The sequence below is a fragment of the Fukomys damarensis genome, unplaced genomic scaffold (genome assembly GCF_012274545.1).
Source record: "Fukomys damarensis isolate Sample0158 unplaced genomic scaffold, DMR_v1.0_HiC HiC_scaffold_22, whole genome shotgun sequence".
Taxonomy (NCBI): domain Eukaryota; kingdom Metazoa; phylum Chordata; class Mammalia; order Rodentia; family Bathyergidae; genus Fukomys; species Fukomys damarensis.
Window position 1 is genome coordinate 24,150,244 of NW_022900934.1, and position 25,204 is coordinate 24,175,447.

The 25,204-nt window shown below is 37.8% G+C and overlaps 1 protein-coding gene across 1 annotated transcript in view; it reads left to right on the plus strand.

The window, feature by feature from the left end:
• Nucleotides 1-25,204, plus strand: part of Pigu (phosphatidylinositol glycan anchor biosynthesis class U) — a 92,164-nt gene that overhangs the window by 7,110 nt on the left and 59,850 nt on the right. Inside the window, exons 2-6 of the mRNA XM_010639925.3 lie at nt 2,944-3,008; nt 12,531-12,590; nt 13,407-13,469; nt 21,987-22,096; nt 24,244-24,344. Of these exons, the coding sequence (XP_010638227.1) occupies nt 2,944-3,008; nt 12,531-12,590; nt 13,407-13,469; nt 21,987-22,096; nt 24,244-24,344 (399 nt within the window). The remainder of the gene's footprint in view (nt 1-2,943; nt 3,009-12,530; nt 12,591-13,406; nt 13,470-21,986; nt 22,097-24,243; nt 24,345-25,204) is intronic.

A 25,204-nucleotide genomic window follows, 5' to 3' on the forward strand; every position in this document is an offset into this window, starting at 1 on the left:
AATAGTGACAATTAATGAGCTCTTATTCAACTATTGTAAAATATTAAATGTATAAAAGAATCTCACAAAGTGCTGTTCAGTTACTCTGTACATCTTACATGTTTTAATTTGGAAAAAGAATGATGTAAATCAATGGCTTGTTTGGGCTTTCCTGAGTTTTTGTTTTTTTCTCTAAGTAGGATTTTTGTCAAACTAACTTTAGAATTAGTTTCCAGTATATAATTGGAACCTTGTTAATATATATTAGAATTTGACAGCTCTGACTATTCTTTTAAACATAGAGTAGGTTCACTTTGTTTATTCATTTATGTATTTTGACAGGGTCTTGCTGTGTCACTAAATTGTCCAAATGGCTCAAATTTACAATTCTCCTGCCTCAACTTCCTCAACTTTCCAGAGTGTTGGGCACCCACAGCCAGCTGATTCACCAGTATGTTCTAAAGAGGATTTTGGTACGCTCAGAGCTCAGGTGTCCCCAGATGCACCGTAGGCGAAGCCAAAATGTTCATTCTTTTTTTTTTTTGTTTTTGTTTTTTTTGGGGGGACTGGGGAATGAAACTCAGGACCTTGCACTTGCAAGGCAGGAAGCAGCACTCCTGAGCTACACTTTCTATACATTTTAATGTTATAGCAATGTTTTCGTTGTTGTTGTTGTTGTTTTGTTTGTTTAAACAGGGTCTCACTATGTAGTCTCTAGCTGTGTAGCTCAGGGACTACATAGCTACAAAGTCTTGCTGTGTAGCACAGGCTGGCCTCAAACTTGCAGCAGTCCTTTTGCCTCAGCCTCCCAAGTGCTGGGAATGTTTTTTAAAAGTGTTTTTTACATGAAGTTGACCCTTTCCATATATTATCAATTATTCTGTCCGTGAAGCAGTATAATACTATGATCAAGATAGCAGAACTTCATACAATGGTAATCTCAGTGCTTGGGAGGCTGAGGCAGGAGGATCACTGTGAGTTCAAGGCCAGTGTGGGCTACATAGTGAGTTCAGGGGTAGCCTGAACTACATAGTGATATCTTGTCTCAAAAAGCAAACAAAAAAAACACAAGGGCCAGGGATTTAGCTCAGTGGTTCTGCTGTCTACCTCACAAGTGCAAGGACCTGAGTTCAGTCCCCATTAACAAAAAACAAAACAAAGGTAGCAGAATCACATTCTAGACACTTGGCAGAGAATTAACAAACTTATTGATGTATAATATTTAGCAAGACATCTGAGTCCGATTACATTTAGGCAATTGTCTAAAAGTGCCCTGCCCTCTGTCCTCTAGCTGCATGGCCCGTATGTATTAAACCAGAATTAGTGATATTTCCAGACAGCCTTATATTGGTCCTCTAGAGTTGCTTTTACTGCTCTGGTGAGATGCTGTTGATTTAAGTCGAGGGCTGCCTTATAAAGTGGGCTGATGAATCATCTCTGGGGGCTCCAGTAAAGCTGTGAAGGATTTAATAGCTTTGTTACACAGCATCCTCTTTATGCTGCTCCTTGAAGGACTTTTTCTGGTTCCAGAATAAAGGACCAGTTACAATCATCTTGAGCAACAGGCTTTGTTTTTACTTTATGGCCACTGTGAATTGTGTAAATAGATTGCCTTTTTTAAGATTGGTTAATAAATTTAAGATGTATTTATGACCCACTCATTACAAATATATAGACTTTTTGGAACCAACTTTGTAACTTTGATTTTATTTTTTTTCCATCTATTTATTTTTGAATAGTAATTCAATCTCAGTTCAAAAGGCCTTCTTGCAAAAGGCTATATGATTAGAAAACACCTTTCTCTCTCTTTTTTCCCCCTTTCTTTCCTTTTCTTGAGATGGGCATCTAGCTATTTTTATTACCCAGGCTGTTTTTTTTTTAAACAAAGTTGCTGGGCTGGGGATTTAGATCAGTGGTTCCGCCGCCTGCCTCACAAGCATAAGGTCTGAGTTCCATCCCCAGTACCAAAAAAGAAAAAGAAAAAGACAAAAGTTGCTGAGGGCAGGGTGATTTAGCTCAGTGGTGCCACCACCTGTCTTGCAAGCGCAAGGTCCACAGTTTGATCCCTGGTACCAAAAACAAACAAAAAAAAAGACAAAGTTGCTGTGTAGTACAGGCTGGACTTGAATTTGAGGCAATCCTCTTTCCTCAGCCTGCTGAGTACTTTGATAACAGGCATGTCCACACCCTCCGCCCCGTTTCTGTTTTTATTTGAGACAGGGTTACACTGTGTAGCCCAGGCTGCAACTCATATTCCTCCTGCCTCAACTTCCCGAATGCTGGGATTATTGGCCTGCCCCACTATTCCCAGTTGTCCAGGCTGGTCTACTACATCGTGAGACCATATCTCAAACAAAACAAAACAAAACACCATCATTTTAGAATCAGAAGGCATATAACTAAAAGTATATATTGCTGTGAAGAAAATGTGATACAAAGGTAAGAAACAGCGTAGAAAAGTGACTGCCCATTGCCTCACTCTGTAAGCACTGTTCATCACCAGGTTTGGGTTTCTTATTGTTTTGGAATGGGACAGAATATACATAAATTAATCCTTTCTAGGGCGAGGTAGAAGTTACAAGAAGGTTGAAGTTTTTACAGTTTAACATAAAAGTTTCTTACAGTGAATGCTGCCACGCAATGGAAAGGGTGCTGTGTGTGAAAGTTTGTTTTTGGTAATGTTCAAAACCAGATTTAAAGCCAGTTGTGGAGGATGAGGCAAGAGAGATTAAAATTTGAGGCCCTTCTTGGTTCTAGGAGTATGTAACATTTTAGTTGTTGTTATTGTTTTGAGACAAGGTCTTACTATGTAGTTTAGGCTGGCCTTGAACTGGCAATCCTTTTGCCTCAGCCTCCCAAGTGCTGGGACTGCAGGTGTGTGCCATCACACCAGCTGTAACATTTTAGTTTTTGTCCATCTGTTGATGTTTCTGAGGTCTGAACTTCAATGTCTTATTTTTTCAGTGGTCGAAGGCCTTTCACTGTTGGACTTGGGAGTATCTCCATATTCTGGAGCAGTATTTCATGAAGTAAGTATTCTTTTCTTTTCTGGGTGCCAAGAGTAGTTTACAGTCACAGATACCAAAGCCTAACCTCAGTTTTTGTACAAACGTTTAAAAAGGTCTAGTTTTGAAAAAAAAATTTAGAAACAGTCCTTTTTTAGATGTCCTTTGCATAAGAAGGAGGTTTCACAATTACAGTGGAAATGATCCAGGATAAGATTGTAACTTGGGGAAACAGATGAGGCTTCTGTAGAAGTGACTATTTTTAATGGCAAATAAATTGTAACAGTTCGCAGTCCTTGAATAGGTTGTCTGCTGAGTGGCTTATAATTGGTTCATTGAAACATGCTTTCTTATGAAAATTGTACAGCAAAGTTGGTTTCTTAGCCTACCAAAGCTTATTTAACCCATAAAATGAGTTCTTAAGACTAGAAAAAATACTCTTAATTAGTTTATCATCACCTCTTGGCTGAGTTATTGCAACAGCTTTCTGATGAGTGTTTCTCAGTTCAGTCCTGCTCATTTACTTTTTAATTTGTAGTCATGGCCATTTTTCTAAAACATGAATCTAATTTTGTCTGTGTCTTGCTCAGTACTTTTGAACACTCACTGGTGACCTTAGCATGGAGTCTTAAATACCTTAGTAGGGCATACAGATTCCTGCAGACCCTCCTAACTATAGCAACTACATTTCTTTCCAGTCTCTTTTCTATTTTTATTGGTCATATAATTTTAAAGTACAGATCTTCCAGTTTGACAATTTTCCCTATAATTTTTATATCTTCCTCCCTCATACATACTTTGAGAAAAAATTTTAAATTTGTCTTTTCTGTGTGATCTTTCAAATGCAATTAATTTGATTATTAGGGAAATAACTGTCTTTTACATTCGTATTTTATTTTCTCTGTAGTGATGTCTAGTCAAACTGCAGTAACAACAGATACGAACAACTATTATTGGGAACAGAGGTGTTTGGCATGCCAAAGAGTAGCTCACTAGCTTGGGGCCTGTGCTATGGGCCTTTGGCAGTATGTTTTTTAAACATTTTAAGAACCCCTGAGAGAGTTCTGACATACTTTCATTGCACTGTACTATATTCACTTGTCTTTGTTTATGCTGTTCTCTCCTCAGGGAAGGCCATTCTTCCCTCTTTTTATAGTTGGTTCTATAGATGTTAGCTGAGCCTTTCTTTACCTCCTCCAGAAATCCTTCTTCACCTTAGATTAGATTAGATGTTACTCCTATATCTTCCTAAGAATCTCATGCTTATCCTTTCTGTGGCTGATTTCACACTCTTGAAATTGTCTTTGTACTTTATTGATTATAATATGCGCTTTCCTCACAACAGGTACTGGCACCTTTTCAATCACTTATTCCTAGCGCCTACCTCAGTGTTTCTGTTTGCATCCCAACACAGTCCTCACTTGTCCCTTTCCTTTGTGAGACTTGTTAAGTACTTACCAAATGCTTTCTAGTGTGCTGTGTGCTAGGGATACAATGTAAGGCACGTCCCCTGGCATCATGCTGCTTACATTTCTAAAAGAATCGTAATAAGTAAAAAAGTAACATTTCAGAGCAAAGAAAATCACCAGGAATACATAATTTCATTTCATGCTAGAGGGGTCAGTTCTTTAGAGGAGATAACAATCTTAAATGTTTATAAAATATATTAAAAACATATAAGATAAAGGCTGAGAATACAGTGAAAAATAGGCAGATCCACAATTAAAGTCAGGTTTCAGTATCTCTCTCTCAGTGCCTGACAGAGCAGGCATATAGAGAATCTGTGAAGATATGGGAGACTTGAATAGTGCTGTTAACCAACTTAATTGAAGAATACTTCTGGGCTGGGGATTTAGCTCATTGGTGCTGCTACCTGCTACCTGCCTCTCAAGCACAAGGATCTGAGTTAAATCCCTGCTACTGAAAAAAAAAAAAAGAATACTTCTTCAATAATAGAAAAATACATATTCTTTTCAAGTGTATGTGGAACATTTGCAAGATAGACCATAGTCTGACCCATAAAACAAGACTGTTTACATTTATTCCAATTTTTTTTTCTTGGTACCGGGGATTGAACTCTGGTCCTTGCGTTTGCAAAGCAGGCAGCAGAACCGCTGAGCTAAATCCCTGGCCCAAGACTGTTTACATTTAAAATAATTCAAGTCATGTGAAGTATATTCTGTGTCAACAGTGGAATTAAAGAAAAATAACAAAGATACCTGGAAGATCCTCAAATATTTGGAAACTAACATATTCCTAAGTAACCACCTGATCAAAAAACAAATAAAAAGGGAAATTAGACAGCAATTTTAAAGTAATGAAAATGAAAACATAGCCTATTGAAATATGTGGAGTGTTACTAAAGCAGCTCTGAGGGAGAAATTAATAGTATTAAATGCCTATGTTAGAAAATAAGAGGTCTTATCAATTATTGCTGTTTCTGCATTAAGAAAGGAGGAAAACATAAACTCAAAATAAGCAAAATAAATAATAAAGATCTGAGCAGAAAAAAGATAAACAGAAAAATAAGGTGAACACCACTGAAATAAAGCTTGTGTTTTGGGATGAACAGTAAAATTGAAAGGGGAGTGGTATGTTCATTGTCTTAATTGTAAAAGTTTCCTCGGTATACGTGTCGGTCAAAACTTGTGAAGTTATACACTAATATGTGCAGTTTACTGTATGCCAGTTACTCTTCTATAGAGCTAAAGTTTTAAAAATGTGACTTCAACTAATAGTAATTAGATTTAGAAAAATCTGGATAAAAGGATAATGAGTGATGGTCTTGTTTGTGGCTGGTGTGTTCAGAGAAGGTGCTCTGAAGAAGTGAAATTTGAGTAAGATCGAAATGACGTTAGGAGCCAGGTCGTACAGAACTTTTTGTAAACATAGATGGGTAAATGCTCGCTTCGCAGCACATATGCTAAAATTGGAACATAGATGGATAAGAGTTTGGGTTTTATTTGTAGTGTGATAGGAAGATAACTGGAGACTTTTAAATTAGGAGATAAATGATCATATTTCTAATTTATGTTTAATATTTCTGTGGATATTGTGAGGGAAATTAACTATAGGACAAGAAGCAGGGAAAATGGCTAGGATTCTATTGGTGATAGTGCTTTGCACTAGGGTGATAACAGTGAAGATTTGTTTGTTTCAGACAGGGTCTCAAAATGTAGTTCAGCCTGTACTTGAACTCACTATGTAGCCTAGGTTGGCCTTGAACTCTAAGTGATCTCCTGCTTCAGCCTCTCAAGTGCTGGGATTAGAGGCATACACTATCACACCCAGCTTGAAGATATATTTTAATATAGTTTCTCCAAGTACCAAAATATAAATAAAATTATGTCAAGCCAAATGAAAAGAACACTTTTAAAGAGAAACTTTATCATGGCTTTGCATTGTTTGGTTTTAATCTTGAGCAGATTTTTATTATTTATTTCGTAGTAAAAGATAAAAAGTGCAGAAAAAAAAATCAACACAAGAGAGACAAAGGGGATTTAGTAATCACGGATTAGATTTTGACTGCCTCTAACAGATGTTTTTGTTCTCTGTGTTTAAGCCAAGTACTGATGATAAAAATTATGACTTCATCCACTCACACCATACTCCAACTGGAACATAAATGAAGATGGAGCATAAACACACATTACATTCATTATGCGCTTTTTGTTCTTTCTTTTGGTACTGGGGATTGAACTCGTGAGTTTGTACTTGCAAGGCAGGTGTGATGCTACTGAGCTAAGTCCTTGGCCCTAGCACACACTTTTGTATAATAGTATGGCATGGTGTATACATATATATACAGCTACTTGCTGTATACATGTTAGTTCAACATGGAAAATAGCCCATTAGCTGATAGGCTTTTTGGAAACTGTTACAGTATTTTTGATACTTAGGGCCATTCTAAATTATCTGTAGCATCAAGACATTTTGATAGGAGGCTACTGATAATGTAAATAACCTGTTACTGCTTCTTACTAACAAGGATAAATGCAAACCAAAATCCATTAGAAGACAGTTATAATCTTTTTTAGAACTTTGCAAGGCAAATTTGATAGCTCTTGATTTCAAAAAGAGGTAAAAAGTTGATCTCAGGTAGCTAACATATGACATTTACTATGTACTAGGCACTATAAGTACTTTGGACATATTACCTCACTCAGTTCTCTTAAGAACTCTGTGAGATAAGTTACTGTTCCTATTTTGGAAGAGAGGAAACCAAGACTCAAAGGAGGGAAACAATTTGCCCAAAGCAGGATTTAAACCCTGGTCTGGCTCCCGGCCTTTGTTCTTTCTATAGTGCTAATTTGATCTCACTAAAGAGCCTGTCCATGACTTTTACAGTACCTTTTACAGGACACATTTTTGCATGTGAGTTGGGCTTGGAGAAGGTGCTCCTGAGTCACCAGCATGAGCTCCCTGAAACCAAGATATGCACTTCTTTTCTGGTTCTGGTGACTTGGTGGACTGGCTTGTAGTAGCAGGCCAACACTCCTGCCAAGAACAACTAGACAAGCAGTATCAGTGTACAGCATATCTTGTTGAAGGCATTGGAAAGTGCCAAGATTACCAGGACTTGAGAACAAAGTACAAAAAGTGAGACCAATAGTCTGAGCTGCTTTCTTCTTAAAGCATTTACCAATTTGTAAGTGGTACAGGCTGAGAAGCAGAGAATAGAATAGGGAATATGTAGTAATAGGCCAAGGAGCTAAGCAGAGCTATTGGTAGTCTCAGGGTGCTGGAAAAATAAAAGTTTCAGTGTAGTAGCAACCAAGCTGGCAAGGCTCTGATAAAGGACCTCATTTTTCAATTACAGCCTCTGAAGGATTACACTCTAGCAGTAAAGGTGGATCAGATATAGACCAGTCTTATAAGGACCAAATACTGCTTCTAAATAGCTCAATTCCTAGTTAGATTATAGGGCTCTATTCTAATTACTTGGTCAGAAGCTTTGGAGTTGTTTTTGTTGTGGTTGTTGTTGTCCTAGAAGAAAATAGCCTCATCTACAGCCTCTATAATTTTTCATAGGCAGTGTCTATCATTCAGTTAAACATTACCAAACATAATAAAAGATAGATAAAAAGACAATAAAAGTTTCATCGGTGAATTCAAATACTGAAATTATCAAACTTGGACTTTAAAATTACCGTGAAGGTGATGTACACCTGTAGTCCTATCACTGGGGATGCTGAGGCAGGAAGATCACTGCAAGTTCAAGGCCAGCCTGGGCTACATTGTGAGTTCAAGGCCAGCCTGGAATAGGTAGTGGGACCATAAGCAATCAATCAATAAAATTACTGTGATCAATTATTATTATATTTTAAAGATGGAAGATAGAATTTAGTTAGAGAACTAAGATATATAAAAATGAATCAGATCTAAATTCTAGAACTGCAAAACATAACAAACGAAAAATACAGTTGATGCTGGTTGTTAGCATATGTGTTAGCATATGCTTGTAATTCCAGCTGCTTGGGAGACTGAGGGAGAGGATCACAAATTTTTCTTTTCTTTTTTTTTTTTTCAGCTTTAATTGAGTTTATTGGTACATTTTAGGGATACAGTAACAGATTTTTCTTTATTAACTTTTTTTATTAGTACATATTTGTCATACACATTGATCACATCATCATAGGGAATTTTTACCTGTACATAATGTATCTTAATTCTTCTTTATTTCTGATTTCCTCCCCTTCCCATTTACACAGGCTTTGGAGGATCACTAGTTTGAGGCCAGCTTGGGCAATTTAGCAAGACCTTGTCTCAAAAAATAAGAGTTAGGAGTGGTGGTACATGCCTTTGCCTGTAATGTTAGCACTGAGGAGGCTGAGGCAGGAGGATCACCATGAGTTCGAGGCCAGCCTGAACTACATAGTGAGACCCTGTCTCAAAAAACAAAACAAAACAAAAATAAATAAAAATTTAAAAGCCCCGGGGATATAGTTCAATGGCAGAGCATTTGTCTACCAAGTGAGGCCCTGTGTTCATTCTACAGTACCATTTAAAAAAAAGCAATAAACCAGTTTCATAGATTATACAAAGCTAAAGAGAAGATTTGTGACCTGGAAAATAAGATCTGTGAAAAATTCCTAGCCTGAAGCTTGGAAGGAAAAAGACAGAAGCTGGGTGCAGTGATACATGCCCTTTTATCCCAGCTGCTTAGAAGTCGGAGGTAGGAGGATGACAAATGCAAGGTTGTCTGGACAATTTGAGACCCTGCCTCAAAACAGAAAGAATTGTCACTTAGTTCAATGGTAAAGTGTCCCTGGAGTCCATTCTCAGTCCACCCCACCCCAGCAAAAAAATCCAAAACAGAAAACAAAGAAAAAGCCATAACAGACTATGAGATACAGTGAAAAGGCCTACTATATGTAGCAGTGGAGTTGCTAGAATGGGAGAAGGGACAGAATGAGACCAAATCAATACTATTATTATTTATTTTTTTGATACTGGGGATCGAACACTTGCGAGGCAGATGCTAGAACCACTGAGCTAAATCCAAGGCCCTTCAATATTTGAATATATTAGAGGCTGAAAAATTTTTTAAAAATGTACCAAAGATTCTAATTGAAATTCTGTAACCCTGATATGTCCTATATGAAATTAAATGTTCAGAGGTTTTTCTGTTTTCTAGGAAGTGGCAAAAATAATCACTTATACTCTAAAGTCACATGTTATGTCATAATCCATAGTTTAACCACTAAAAGAATAGTGGTAGATGTACAACTTACAAGTAGTAGGGGGGAAATTACAGTAAAATATAATACAGAAAAAAGCAAGAGAGAAGATAGAACAAGTGGAAATTAAGTTATAAAATTATATACAAATATATTAGTAAATACATTTAATGTAAATGGATTTAAAAATTCAACAGACTGGGCTAAAAAAAATGTTATATACTCCTTTTAAGAAACATATCTAGGGCTGGGGACATAGCTCAGAGTTAGAGCACATGCTTACCATACACAGTGTACTGGATTCAGTTACCAACACAAGAAAATAAAAACAAAACAGAAACACATCTGAGATATAAGGACACAGGTAGAAAGTAAATAGAAAAAGCTATATTATGCAGTTATGCAAACATGGCCCAAAAAGGCTGATATAGCTGTAGTAATAGATTTTATCACTGAGCTACATTCTCTTTTATTTTGAGGTAGGATCTGAAATAAAGTTGTCCTGGCTCACTTGGAACTTGCAGTCTTCCTCCCTCAACCTCCCAAATCATGGGATTATAGTTAAGTACCACTGTGACTGGCAAGATAATTATTTTGTAATAAGATTCCACCCAGAATACATAGTAATTCTATATAGAACTGCATCCAACTACAGTTTCAAAATATATAAAGTAAAAAAGGCATAATAAAAGAAATAGACTAATCTATAGTCATAGTGAATGATGTTTAAGGTACCTCTCTCAGCCCATGATAGGACAGATCCACATACCAGTCAACAATGATATAGAAAACCTAAATAAATCATTGGCAAACTTAATTCAAGTGTACATGGGTCACTTACCACAACTGGTTAGATCATGGGCCATAAAGCAAGTCCCAACACATTTCACATGACTGAAATCTTTTTTCCCCTCATTAAGTTTATTGGTACATTTAAATCAAACACTACAATGACATTTATCATTGGGATCTTGTACCTTTACATGATATGTCTTGGTTCGTTTTTTTTTTTTTCTCCCATACCCCTGCCCTCCGTTCACCTCCTCCACTCTTTTCCTGAAATCATTTTTTTATGATCATGGTAGAAATATTAGAAACTAATTATTAAAACATGAAAAGATCATAATAGAATTAAGTATCATAGTAGAATTTATGATCATAGTAGAATTAAGTGGTGGCACATGCCTGTAATCCCAGAACTTGCGAGGTTGAGGCAGGAGAATCACCACGGGTTCAAGGCCAGCCTGAGCTACATAGTGAGTCTGTGGCCAGCCTGAACTATACAGTGGGACCCTGACTTAAAAACAAACACAAAAGAAACTATAAAAAGAAAACTTCCAAATATTTGAAATTAGGGCTGGGGATTTAGCTCAGTGGTTCCACTGCCTGCTTTGCAAGCACAAGGACCCAAGTTCAATCCCTAGTGCCAAAAAAAGAAAAAGAAAAAAAGAAATTAAGCCCTATATGTTTTTTTTTTTTTAATTGAGTTTATTGGTACATTTAGGGATACAGTACAGTTACATTCATTGTTGGGATCATGTACCTTTACATGGCAAGTCTTGATCCTCATTTTTTTCCCCTTACCTCTGCCCTCCCTTCACCCCCTCCTCCCCTCCCCATCTACAAACACTTTATTTTCATCTTTTCATTCTCTCATTTTTTTTTTTTTTTTTTTTTTTTTTTTTTTTTTTTTGGTGCTGAGGTTGAACACAGAGCGTCACATGTGCTAAGCACATACTCTACCACTGAGCTACATGCCCAGTCTGTATGCTTTATTTTACTTATTCATTTTTTTTTGAGATAGGGTCTTGCTATGTATTCCAGGCTGGCCTTGGACTCACTATGGAGCCCAGGCTGGTCTCAGACTCATGGCAATCCTCCTGCCTCAGCCACCAAATGTTGGGATTGTAAGCACTCATGCCTGGCTTGTATGTTTTAAAGTAGTGTCAATTTAAGGAAGAAATGTCAGTGGAAATTAGAATATATTTTCAGATGAATGATATTGAAAAAGCCCAGCATATCAAAACTTGTGTAATTCTGCTAAGCCATACTCCGAAGAAAATTTGTCGCCTTAAATAATAAAAAACTAAAATATTATGTAGAAGCTTCTGTTACTGAGACAAAAATTTGCATGAAGTGGACAAATTCCTAGAAAAACTAATCTAAACTGATAAAAAATGCAGCAAAATTGAATAACGTTTTATCTGTGAAAGAAATTGAATCTTAAATTTAAGTCTTAAAAAAAGCTCATGCCAAAATGGCTTTATAATAAGGGAGTTTTCTCAAATCTTTGGGAAAGAACTAAGTTACCAGAGAATAGAAGGAAAAACATTTCCCAGGTTTTTTTTTTGGTTCAGTAATCTTGGTCCCCTGTGGAGTTCCCTTGACAGTCAGGTATGTGTCTTAGAACTAAAATTAACCTCATAAATTACTGTGTAAACAGTTCCTAACCACATACTTATTTTTGAGCCAGGGTCATGCTGTATTGTTCAGCTGGCCTTGAACTCCTGGCTCAGGAAAAATCTACTGGGCTCATGCAATCTTCCTGCCTCAGCCTACTGAGTAGTGGAAATATAGGTATATACCACCATTCTAGACTAAACAGATATTTAATACACATTGGGTTTTTTAATCCTCTTTGCTCAACAGATAGTACCAGTGCGATAAAATGACCCAGGTACTAAATTTTTCTCTCCTGTATGTACACTGGTCAATTAGCATAGGACAGTATTCTAAGAAGGAAAATAGATGAATTGTTTTTTCCTCTACTCCCAACTCAGAAAAATGGTAATTCATTCATAGTAAAGGTTTTTTTTTTTAGTAAGATTTAACTTAATTTCCTTGCATGTTTGTTTTTTTCCTACAGACTCCATTAATAATATACCTCTTCCATTTCCTCATTGATTATGCTGAATTGGTATTTATGGTAAGTAACTTTTCAGATAAAATCAATACATATGTATTATTAATTTTACAGCTTGTTTTTAAGTAAAATCTTAGTAATTTGGGAACTCTCAGAAAATAAAAATAAACACTTGTATCTTTAATTTGAAATTTTTGGACTTTGGTAGTATTATAGAAGTGTGAGGAACAGTTTCTGACCTTTGACCAATTCTAATTCTATTCTTCTGTAAAATTTGGTTTCTGAACTATATAGTTTTGAACTTTGTAACAGCAAGATTCTGTAATTGGCTTTAATTGTGTCAGTGTGGGCATCCTGGGTTTCCCAAGTGCTCTGCCAAGAGAGTCTGCAAAGATTACATAGGCCTGACAAGACTTTCAGGGACTAAGTCTTGAAAATTGAGTTGACTGAGCTAAATTTTGAGAGCCTGAAGGTCTAGGGTTGAAGAATCTGGGTCAGGAAATACCCAGGAAGTCTGTAGGGTCTCCCTTAATAATTATTATAGCTGCTTTTAATTGAAGAATTATTATGTGCTAGGCACTGGACTTACATGAGGTTTGTGAAATAGTGGATATTATTCCCATTTTACAGACAACTTAAGGAACTTGCAGTTCTAGAGCAGATGTGGTACACCAGATTGAAGTGGCCTCAATAGGTGCTTATTATCTTCAGATTTCCAGTAAGGCCTTGCTGAATGGCCCATCTGTTTCAGTAGTCAGAGGGCTGATCTTCATTTGGACTGGGTAGTCTGCTGCCATTCCAGAACCTCAGGGCCTGGCAGCACTCCATTACTCTTGCACTAACAGAATTGTTTCCTATTACTTGTCTTCCTTTTGACAGGTAACTGATGTACTCACTGCTGTTGCCCTGTATTTTGCAATCCAGGACTTCAATAAAGTCGTGGTAAGTAGTTAGTGGGTGGGATAAAGCTGATGGAATTTGTTAACCCACTGTTCTTTGTTACTGTAGGGAATCAAAGGTCACTACTTAAGAATACAACTTTAAAATGCTCAGAAGTGGGAGTGAAGCTTCTGGTGGTTCAGCCAACCCTGGAATGACAAGCCTGAACCCACAAGACAGCTCTGCTAGTCCATACAGAAAGGTCATTTTAATCTGGGTAGCTTATTAATATCCGCGCAACTGCACAAGTTGAGACTTTCTAGAACAGAGTTGAATGCCAGTGATGTTAATGAGGTCTCTTAAAAATCTTCCATTCCTTTCACCAGTTTTTTCTTTCAAAGGAAAACAGATGGAGCTTTTAACTTGTATTAGGCTTATCTGATGTAAAATTGGATCCCCAAGTGTTGATTCTGTTTCCCTGGAGAATGATTTTTTTTGTGGTTCTGGGGGTTGAACCTAGGCCCTGTGCGTGCTAGGCAAGTGCTCTACCCCTGAACTGCACCCCCAGGCCCAAAAGAGTAATTTTAATTAGAAAATTTGGCATGTATTAAGTGCCTGGTAAAAGTATTGATATAAGCCCTAGTCTTAATCCATATGTAATAGCCAAAAGGTATTCTATATAGAACTATCCTCCTTTTCCTGAGTTAGCAGATTAACCATGTGTACTATTTATGTAGTTATGTTAAAGTATATATAATATTTATATTTTTTGTTTGTTTGTTTGTTTTTTGGAGACAGGGTCTCACTATGTAGTTGAGTCTGACCTGGAACTCACTATGTAGCCCAGGCTGGTCTTGAACTCACAGCAATCCTCCTGCCTTAGCCTTCCGAGTGCTGGAATTATAGGCATGTGCTACCATACCCAGCCATTTATATATTTTTAATAAATATTTTTTTACTGTAAATTTTTTTTTTTTTTTGGTTTTTTTGAGACAGGGTCTCACTATGTAGTTCAGACTGCCCTGGAACTCACTGTGTAGCCCAGGTTGGTCCCAAACTCACAGTGATCCTCCTGCCTCAGCCTCCCAAGTGCTGGGATTACAGGCGTGCGCCACCACTCCTGGCAATTTTTTATTTTTTATTTTTGGCTGCCAGCCCCTGAGAGGACTTAGGTTGGGGTAAGATAAAGTTGCATCTCATTGGGATTACCTGTTTGTGGTGCATTTTTACTTCTGTTGCTGAGTAATACAGCCATAAATAGCAGTCTGCCTTTCTATAGCACTGGTCATCAGTAACAAATAGAGGGGTTGGCTGGGCATGGTGGTGCACATCTGTAAGCTCAGCATTCTGTAATCCCAGCACTTGGGAGGCTGAGACAGAATTGCCATGAATTTGAGGCCAGCCTGGGCTACATAGTGAGATCAGAGCCAGCCTGAACTACAAAGCAAGACTTGTCTCAAAATAAATTTATAATTTTAGACCTCAGATCATATCTGGATAAGAGTTCTTAATTTGGAGGTTAATTAATTGGTTTAATGGATCTATAAACCCTTGCTTTGGTGTGAAAAATCATCTGTGTATGTGTGGGTATCTTTTTTCCCCCAAGAGTCCATTGCTGTTATTGGTGCTCAAAGAGTCTTTGACTCCTGTCCTGAAATATTAAGAGCTACCCTTAGAGGCTCAGTATCATTAAGATCTTCTGGTATATATCTTACTAATGGAGCATAACTTGAAAATTTTAGATACTGAGATGAAGTGCTGCAGCAGTATTTCCTTGAGGGTCATTGATGAAATAACTAGGAATGAGATTCATAAACTGAGGAATTCAGCAGTGGCTATTTTCTTCTCAAGATAGGTTGTATGTGGGGCTGGACTTGTGACTTGATAGAGTGTTTAGCATCATGAGGCCTGTGGTTTGATCCCCAACATTGCACCCCCCCCAAAGCCTGTGTGAAGGCACACACCTGTAATCCAAGGACTCTGGGAGGCATGACGATCTCAAGTTTGAGCTCAGACTCAAGAATCTCTAGACCCTGTCTCAAAATAAAGCATTTGTAAAAAGAGCTGAGGACATAGCTCAGTGTGAAGGCTTTGAATTCATTCCGCAGTAGGGGGTGCAATGTGGGGAGTAGGTTGTAAATGTATGTTTATTTGAAGTTTGTAAACTATGGTATCTAGGGATGAAGTGGCATAATATCTATAGGTTATTATTTTTAAAATTTTTTTTATCTCTACAGTTTATTTTGTTTATGTGTGTGTGTGTTTTGTTTTGTTTTGAGACAAAGTCTCACTGTAGCTCAGGCTGGTCTCAAACTCACAACATTCCTCCTGTCTCAGCCTCCAGGCATGTGCTACCACACCCAGCCTCTGTAGTTTATTTTGAAATGGATTGGCAAAAAAAAAAAAGAAAAAAAAAAAAAGAAATTGTGTGCAAGTGTGTATGTGTTGTATATATAAAGATAAAAGAAATATGGCAAACTGTGATAAAAACATCATGATACTGGCAAAATGAAACATACCTTAGGATCGGTGGAATAGATTATAAGATGCAGAAACAATTCCAGACATATGCAGCTACCTCATCTTTGACGAAGGTGCCAACCATCCTCACTGGAAGAAAGATAGCCTTTTTAATAAATGGTGTTGAGGGCTGGGGATATAGCTCAATGACCTTGCTGCCTGCCTCGCAAGCACAAGATCTTGAGTTTGATCCCCAGTACCACACACACACACACACACACACACACACACACACAAATGGTGTTAGAAAGACTGGATTTCAACCTGCCAAAGATGGAATCTAGACCCCTATCTTGCACCATGCACTAAATCAAAATTGAAGTGGATTAAAGATATAAATATTAAAACAGAAACACTAAACTTGCTGGAAGATAAGTTAGGAAGAGCTTTTGAAGACAGTGGTGTAGGAAAAGAACAGAACTTTATTAAAAAAACCTCAGTAGCACAGGAACTAGCACAAAGAATCAACAACTTGGATCTCATTTTATATAAAAAAAAAAGCTTCTGCAGAGCAAGAGAAACCACCAAAGCTAAGAGACAACCTACAATGTGGGAAAAAATTTGTATCAGCTGTTCCTCAAAGGACTACTATCTAGAATATATAAAGAACTTAAATTAGGGCCAGGGATTTAGCTTAGCGGTTCAGTGGCCTGCCTTGCAAGCACAAGGACCCACAATCCCCAGTACCAAAAAAAAAAAAGAACTTAAATTAGACCCCGCCAAATATAAAGATCCAATTCAAAAATGAGCATCTGAAATGAACAGACATTTCTCAGACAAAGCAGCAGATTAATATATGAAAAAATGTTCAACATCACTGGTCATTCAAGAGATGCAATAAAAACAGCACTGAGATTCCACCTCACCCCAGAAAGAATGCCTTCTATCAAGAAATCAACAGGCCGGGTGTGGTGGTGCATGCCTGTAATCCCAGCACTCAGGAGGCTGAGGCAGGAGGATTGATGTGAGTTCGAGACCAGCCTGGGCTACATAGTGAGTTTCAGGTCAGTCTCACCTGCATAGTGAGACCCTGTCTCAAAAAACCAAAACAAACAATCAACAAATAACAAATGCTGACAGGTTGTGGAGAGAAAAGAACTCTTCTCCATTGTTGGTGGGAGTGCAGATTGGTGCAACCACTGTGGAAATCAATATGGAGATACCTCAAAAAACTAAGATTAGAGGTCCTGTTTGATCCAGCTATTCCTCTGCTGAGTATCTTCCCAAAAGAATTAAAAGAATCATACCACAACAATGTATGTGCACCCATGTTTATCAAGGCATAGTTTGTAACAGCTAAAGCTTGGAAACAGACAATTTACCCGTCAACTAGAGATGATAAAGAAGATGTGTTTTTTTTTATAAAATGGAGTACTACTTAGTCATAAAGAAAGAGAAACTAGAGACATTTAGCTAAATGGATGCACATTGAGGCCATACTCTTAAGTGAAATAAATAGCACACACATATGTAAATACCAAATAGTTTCCCTGGTGTGAGAAACTAAAAGTGTAAATAAGGATCAAATGTACAATTGATAATGTGCAATAGGAAGAAAAGGTCTAAGTGGGGTAGGGGAAGTGGGAGGGGTAGGGGAAAGGAAAGAAGGGAAAAGAAAAAATATGAGAAAAGGAAAAAATGGAAACAAAGTCTTTGTAAGTAGGGAGGGGTGAAGGGTTTGAAGGGAGGGCAGGGGGAATGGGGAAAAAGTAAGAACCAAGATACATTGTATAAAGGTACAAGGTCCCAGTGATGAATGTAAATGTACTGTATACCTAAAATGTACCAATAAACTTAATTTTTAAAATGTGGGAAAATGTTAACTGTTGAATGTAGGTGTTTGCTGAATTACTGTTTCAACTTTTTTGTGGTTTGAAATTTTTCAATATAAGATACTAGGGAAAATAAATTTGTATATTTGTTTATATAAAAATATATGTGATCTCTCTGTATGTATGTATATATGAGGGAAGGTTGGTAGCTTTCATTTAAAAATACAATCACCCACAACTTTTCAGCTAAAATGTAAAACAAGTGATTTAATGAAGGGGGATTATTGATGGTAACATCATGTATAGTCTCTCTTTCTCTTGCTATATATAGATATTTTGGGGAGAACATATATTCCTTCTATTCTCCTTTTCTTTTTTTTTGGTTTTTTGGTACTGGGGATTGAACTCAGGTCCTTGCGCTTGCAAGGCAGGCCACCGAGCCACTGAGCTAAATCCCCGGCCTTTATTTTCCTTTTCATATGTCATAGAAATACTTCTGTATCCCAATTAAGAGGTTTTTGTTTTCTTTTGTTTTGTATTGTAGTGCTGGGGACCAAACCTAGGGCCTTGTACATGTTAGATAAGTGCTGTACCACTCAGTTACACCCTCAGCCTTAAAACAGTTTTTTTGGGGGGCTACTTAATAAAAGTAGGTTTCAGTTAGTTTTCTCACAAAGTTGGACTTCGGTGTCAACACAAGAGATATCTTTAGTACTAATAATTTTAATTAATTTATTGTTTGAGTTTATGCAGAAACATTTTTTTCCTGCTTTTTGTGATTTAAAGTGGGAGGAAAAAAACCAAATGAGCTATCGACAGTACCTTGTTTTTTAATCCACCAAGATGTACTTTTATCACCAAGACTAAATTAAAAATTGGAAATTTTATTTACTTGTTCATTTGACTGCTTTAGTGCTGGGGATTGAACCCAGCCAGAGTCTTGCCCATGCTAGGCAAACACTGTACTGTTTACTGGACCAGTGATTTAGCTCAGTGGTTTCAGCGTCTGCCTTGCAAGCGCAAGGACCCAAGTTCAATCCCTGGTACCAAAACAAAACAAAAACAAACTTATCATGTTAACTACATACCTGATCCAATTGGAATATTTTTGTTTATACATTCTCAGAAATCACAATACAGCATTAGATTTCTCAGTCAGAGTAAAAGTCTTATGTATGCTATGTCAAAAATTAACTCATTCCAAAAAAAAAAAAAAAAAAAAAACACCAAAAAACTCATTCTAGGGGCCAGGGATTCAGCTCAGTGGTGTTGCAGCCTGCCTTGAAAAGTGCAAGGACCTGAGTTCGATCCCTGGTACAAAAAAAAAATTATTCTAAATAACAGCTTTTGGTGCTCCTATTATACTGCAGTTGTTTTAGACAGAATAGCAGGCTATGTCTTCCTCTAAAAATCTCCACTTTGTCAGAAGGGATAATATCATACAGTCTTGGAAGCATTTTAGTTTTGCTAGCCTTTGGGTTCTTTTTTTCTTAAGATAGGATTTTGCTATGTAGTCCAGGCTGGCCTTGAACTTGCTGTGTAGCCCAGGCTGACCTCAAATTTATGGCAATCTTCCTGCTTCAGCCTCTCTAGTGCTGAGATTACAAGCATGTGCCACTACACCCAGCATTTGAGACTTTTTATCCTTGGTAATGGTGTTATTCTCTATCAAAATGCATCCTCAAAACTGTGGTGTTGGGCTGGGGATTTAGCTCAGTGGTTCAGCTGCCTGCCTCGTAAGGGCAAGGACCCGAGTTCAAACCCTGGTACCAATAACAACAACAACAATAACCTGGTGCTAAGGAGGCCTCATCCCCACCCACTCTGCAGCCGTTTCCCTGTGAAGTGTGAATACTGATTGATGGTGACCAACTGAGCATCAGATCCTCACCTGACAAAAGCAATGTTAATCTAGTCTGTTCTTTGCTGAGGCTGGAGCCTTCTATTTGGAACTCAGAATTTTTAGTCTTGTCTCTAGTTGGATGCAGTGGGGATTTTAAAAACAGGTTTTATCATTGGTAAAGGATCTGATATTGAGCCTGTGAGGCCAGCTGTAATGGTGACCCTGCTTATAAGATTGAGGGAGACAAGAAGTAAGGGAACAGATCACTTGAGGGCTGCTGCTCTGCCCTTCCCTCCTGGTGACTCTCCTTTCCGGTCTTTTGTTTTGAAGTACTGTATTTGAGAAGATTGTGGCCACAAGTCTTCCTTCCAGTGCTGGCCCAGCATCTCTTTTGTCCAGGATCTACCATCCCTGGTATCTCCCCTTTCGGTGCAGCCCTGCTGGCCAGCTTCCAGTCAGGGAAACAGGTCTCTAGTCCCACCTGTCTCTGCTGCTCCCGGAGGAAATCCCTTTTTCCTTCTAATGACCTTTGTGGCTCTTGTCCCTCCAGGTGACCACTTTGCAGCAGAACTCTCAGCTAGTGGGCCTCCTTCCTCTACCACTGGTGTGGTTTCTTAAGTGCTTTGAGTGCAAATCCAGCTCCCTATTCTTATAAAGCACCTTCGTTTGTACTTTGTCTTCTTAAACAACCTCAGCTGTGAGTGGCATCTTAAATTTTACTGATAATTATCTTCACTGCTTAACTTGGACTCTGCCAACTGTAAGAACAAAGATGATCAAAGGGAGGTTTTTGAAGTTTGTTTCGGGTTTCTGATTAAGCCTCTGCCTAAGCCAGGCATGGTGGCGCATGCCTGTAGTCTCAGCACTAGGGACGCTGAGGCAGGAGGATCTCTGAGTTCGAGACCAGCCTGGGCTACATAGTTCCAAATCAGTCTTAACTACATGGTGAGACCCTGTCTCAAAACAAAAACAACAACAACAAAAAAAAAAGCCTCTGCCTAAACCAGTGCAAACTATCTGGGACTACTTGTCTTCCTGTGATGACTCTGTGTATGTGGTACTGGGGATTGAACCTAGGGCTTTTGCCGTGAGCTACTTCCCTAGACATTTTTTTTTTTTTTTTTGAGACTGTCTAGGCCGGGCTCAAATTTAGCATCTTCCTGCCTCTGCCTTGTAGAGTACTAGGATCACAGGTGTGCACCACCACACCCAAATAGATATTTCAAATACTTTTAACTTTATGAAAATGTAATAATGCAGTATGTAGTCATTATGATCTGCGTATTTCATCACTAAGTATATGATCATACATGTTGTTAGGACTTGCTACTTTGGCTTCTCTGAAATACTCTAATATAAATTGGCTTTATGCTGTCTAAATATTCTTTAATCATTAAATCAGCAGGGCTACTATTTAAGATGCAGGGGCTTTTTCCTTCGGTATTCTGACTTGTGTTTGCTTATAAGATTGCCTACCTGTTTTTCACTCTGGAGCGCACCCATGAACTTGTTGCGGCACATCAGGGAAGGGTAGGAGCTTTCCCCCTATCCCACTGCATCTTAATTCGAGCTGGCCAGCCACACCCCGCTCTCCTCCTTTTTGTCACGACCATTTCACATCTCCTCTATAGAAGTAAAAACTTGATACAGGACAATGAAGAAGAAAGAACCTAAGACACTGACTGACATTTGATATCATTCTGCTTTGCTTGGACATACTTTGCTTTACTGATTGAATTTTTTAATCCTTAGGACACTGACAATAACTGAAAAATGGCTAAGAACTGGCTTTGCAATTCAGTCATTCATTCAGCCATTCAACCAATCCTTTTGTTTTTGCTTTGTTTTTGTTTTTTGGGTCAGTGTTTCACTCTATAGCCCAGACTGCCCTCAAATTCTGAGCAATCCTCCTGCTTCAGCCTCTTGCATGCTGGAATTACAGGTGTGCGCCACCACATCCAGCAGCAGATCTTTTTTGTTTGTCTGCTGTACCAGGTGTTAGGCATTCATGGTGAGCAAAAATATGGTTTCTACCCTTAGGGAATTTGTAGTCTAAGAAGGTTGCTAGGCATTAATTACCTAAATAAATGAAAAAGTTATGACATGAACAGAGCTATGAAAGAATATGTATAATAAGGGAGTTTTGCCTAGTTGGGGCCAGGAGGAAGACTGCTGTCCTGAGGAAGTGATTTAACTGGGTCTGTGTAGTCATTAATTATGGAGAGATGAGGTCAAATGTGAACGCCTGGGAGCAAAGGAGCTGGCACAGTCACAGTGCTGGAATTTGGAGAGTGGGAGGTGGGGGTAGCATGTATGAGATGAGCCTGATGAAGATAGAGCCAAGCCAGGTAGGGCTGTGTAGGTAACGCAGGGTCTTTTGTCTTTACCCTAAAAACAATGGAAAATCATTTTGTTTCATATAGTCTGTTATTTTTTTTTTTCTAGTTTAAAAAGCAGAAACTCCTGCTAGAACTGGATCAGTATGCCCCAGATGTGGTTGAACTCATCCGAACCCCTATGGAAATGCGTTACATCCCTCTGAAAGTGGCCCTCTTGTAAGTATTCTCTGACAAATCAGGCGTCAGGCTGACAAATGCAAGGGAAATCTGATGTAATTTTCCCATGTTTGCTGTATTTTTGGAGATTTGTAGTCTTAGTCATCAAGTATTTGCTGTGGCTCTATTGCACATCTGGGGTTCTGGCCAGCACAAGAGACATAGCCATTCTGTGTCTATTGGGACAAAGACTCACACAGGGATATGCACAATTGGACCCTTCACAGATGCATTCTGACTTGGTCTGATCTGATCTCCAACCTACTTGTAAGAAAAAAGTTCTTCAGTGGTGATATATGGAATGAATAAAATTCTGGTCTTTATGTGGCTCTTGTTTTAAGAGTTCCAATGTTTTGTGTAAAATATATCCCCTATTGGTAGTTTAGAAAACAAATAAAATGACAGGTATACCTGTCCCAGCTAGATGACTAGTGTGGAAGAGTGGGTGTTATTTGGGCATTGTGAAAGAATTTTCTAGGAATACCCAGTATTGCCAGTAGGTTTAATTCTTTCAGGTTATTTTCATTTATATTCCTGACATAGGCAAATATGAATTATTACTCATAGTAGTTAACTAATAGTCATTGAAAACAGACAAATTTTCTTATGGAGAAACATGCCTTAGAACTCTTCAGGATTAGAGGCCTTATGAAAAGTTCTTAATCAGTTCTCTGCCTTATGTGTGAGTTTCCTATTCAGTATTCCAGATTGGTATCTTTTTGAACATTATTGTTTTAAAATGGCTTGATTTTCCTCCCACTAAACAATTCAGGAGTGTCAGTTCATATCTGTGTGCTTGGAAATATAAGTGGGAGCTACCTTACCTTAATAAAACCAGATGTTTAACACATTATGAGTACTTCTGTGTCTCCTGGGGGTAAGGTGATTTTTTGGTTTTTGTTTTGTACTGGGAATTGAACACAGGGCCTTCATACTGAGGTGCATTCCTGGCCCTTTTTAAAAAATTGTTATTTCAAGATAGGTTCTTACTAAGTTGTTTAGGCTGTGGTCAAACTTGTGATCCTCCTGCCTCAGCCTCCCAGAATGTTAGGATTACAACAGTGTGCCAGCCTACCCAGTTATTGGCAGTAGTTTTGTAATAGCTGTGGTCATTTCTTTAAATGTTGTATAATAAGCTTATCTATAATTGCTGGGGGGAAACCAACAATTTTCTAGGCCTTTGGCTTTAGAACTGCTAATCCTACAGTCCTGGGAGGTACTGGATTTAAGGTCTTTATTTGTGAATAATAATTATAATCTCTTCCTAAAACACTGATATGTTTCTTCTTATATGGTAATCAAAATTATATAACTGTCTTCCCTTTTACTTTTTCTGGCATGAAACTCAGAGCTGGATTTGAAGCTGATTATTATAATGCTGTAGAATGTCCATTTGGTCTTCTTTCCTTTGCTTTTACTTTCTCCTTTTACTTATTTTTCCCAGGTTTTGATTGTTGCTTTATTTTACTGCTATATTTTTAAAATCTATTCTCATTGTAGCTATGACAAATCATTTGAAGAAGCAGGATAGAAATAGGTAAAAATAATCCATTGAAACTATATAAAGATTTCCCAACTCGCAAGCATTTCAGATTCATTTTCTCAGTCCATTCTTTCCCACTTTGGGAGTGACTAGGTGTTCTGGCTTTTCTCCTTTTCAGTGGAAGGTGCAGATGTCCTGTAAAGTTCTATGGCACTGGATGTAGAATTCAGTGTATATTTATTCTGCCCATGAGTTCTGGCTCAGTGGATACTGCTTGAGTACCCCGAAGGCTAAGTAGGAGAAGGAACATTGACTTTAAGCCAGAGAGACCTACTTTCCAATGTATTGATTAGCTTGTGAAACCTTGGGCAAATCACTTAACCACTGAATATGTTTTCTCTTCTGTAAAACTACAGTGTTATTGGACTCTGTAATGATCAAATATGATGATTTCCCAATTACCACACAGCACAATGTTCAGTACCTTTTACTTACTGAAGCCCAAACTCTACTCCATTCCCTTTTACTTGGGAGAATGAGTTTCTAAGAAGTTGCTTTCCTTTGAGTATACTTTTAATAAATCTCTTGAACTTCCTATGGTGGCCAGGATTCACTGGTCCATTGGCCAGGATTACTAATTCTAAATATGTGTGTTCTTCCCCAGCTATCTCTTAAATCCCTACACGGTCTTGTCTTGTGTTGCCAAGTCTACCTGCGCCATCAACAACACCCTTATTGCTTTCTTCATTTTGGCCACGATAAAAGGTAAGGCCCTGAAGGAACGTATATATATAAAGCTCAGCCCCTGATTTATCCTGGTTTTATAATTTACACTGTGGTTTAAAAGAGAGAGAGAGAGAGAGAGAGAGAGAGAGAGAGAGAGAGAGAGAGAGAGAAGCACTTAGTATCTTTTAAAATTATACATACAATTAATACAAGATTATTATAGAAAAGTAGAGAAGCCAAGTGGGGACAGGGAATAAAATGTTCTGAAAATCTCCTATTCGAAGGATTGCAGAAAACTTCTAACAGCTTTATACCAAGAATAGCAGTCTTTTGCATCTCTCTTCCTATTCCTAGAGCTTAGCTTCTTAGAAGCAACTACTTTCTAGCTTTTGCTAATATTTACTTTGTATTTCTGAATAATAACTTATACTGCTGTTTCATGAATAATATATTTCAGATATTATTATATTCCTATTATAGTAAACAAAGATTTAGCTCTTTTATACCAGTATCTTCCACTTTACCTGATTTTTCTATAGTAATTATATCACAGTCAGGGGTTTGGTGTATAACTCAGTGATAGTGTGTGCTTAGCTTGTACAAGGCCCAAGGTTCAATCCCTAGCACATATAAAAAATAAAAATAACTTTTCAATAAAAGGTGTATCCAGTACCTATATTTTGATACTTTATATATTATGCACTGCTGGGCAAAGTAGCAACTATGATTCCTATTTTCTTTTTATATAACCTTTTAAAATTTTTTTTATTTTTTTGGTACCAGGGATCAAACTCAGGACCTTGCACTTGTGAGGCAGGCTGGTATATAACCTATTTTGGGGGAGATTATGATTATCTTTTGGTGCTTGTTTAGATTTTACCTTAGTGGGGTTTTTTTTT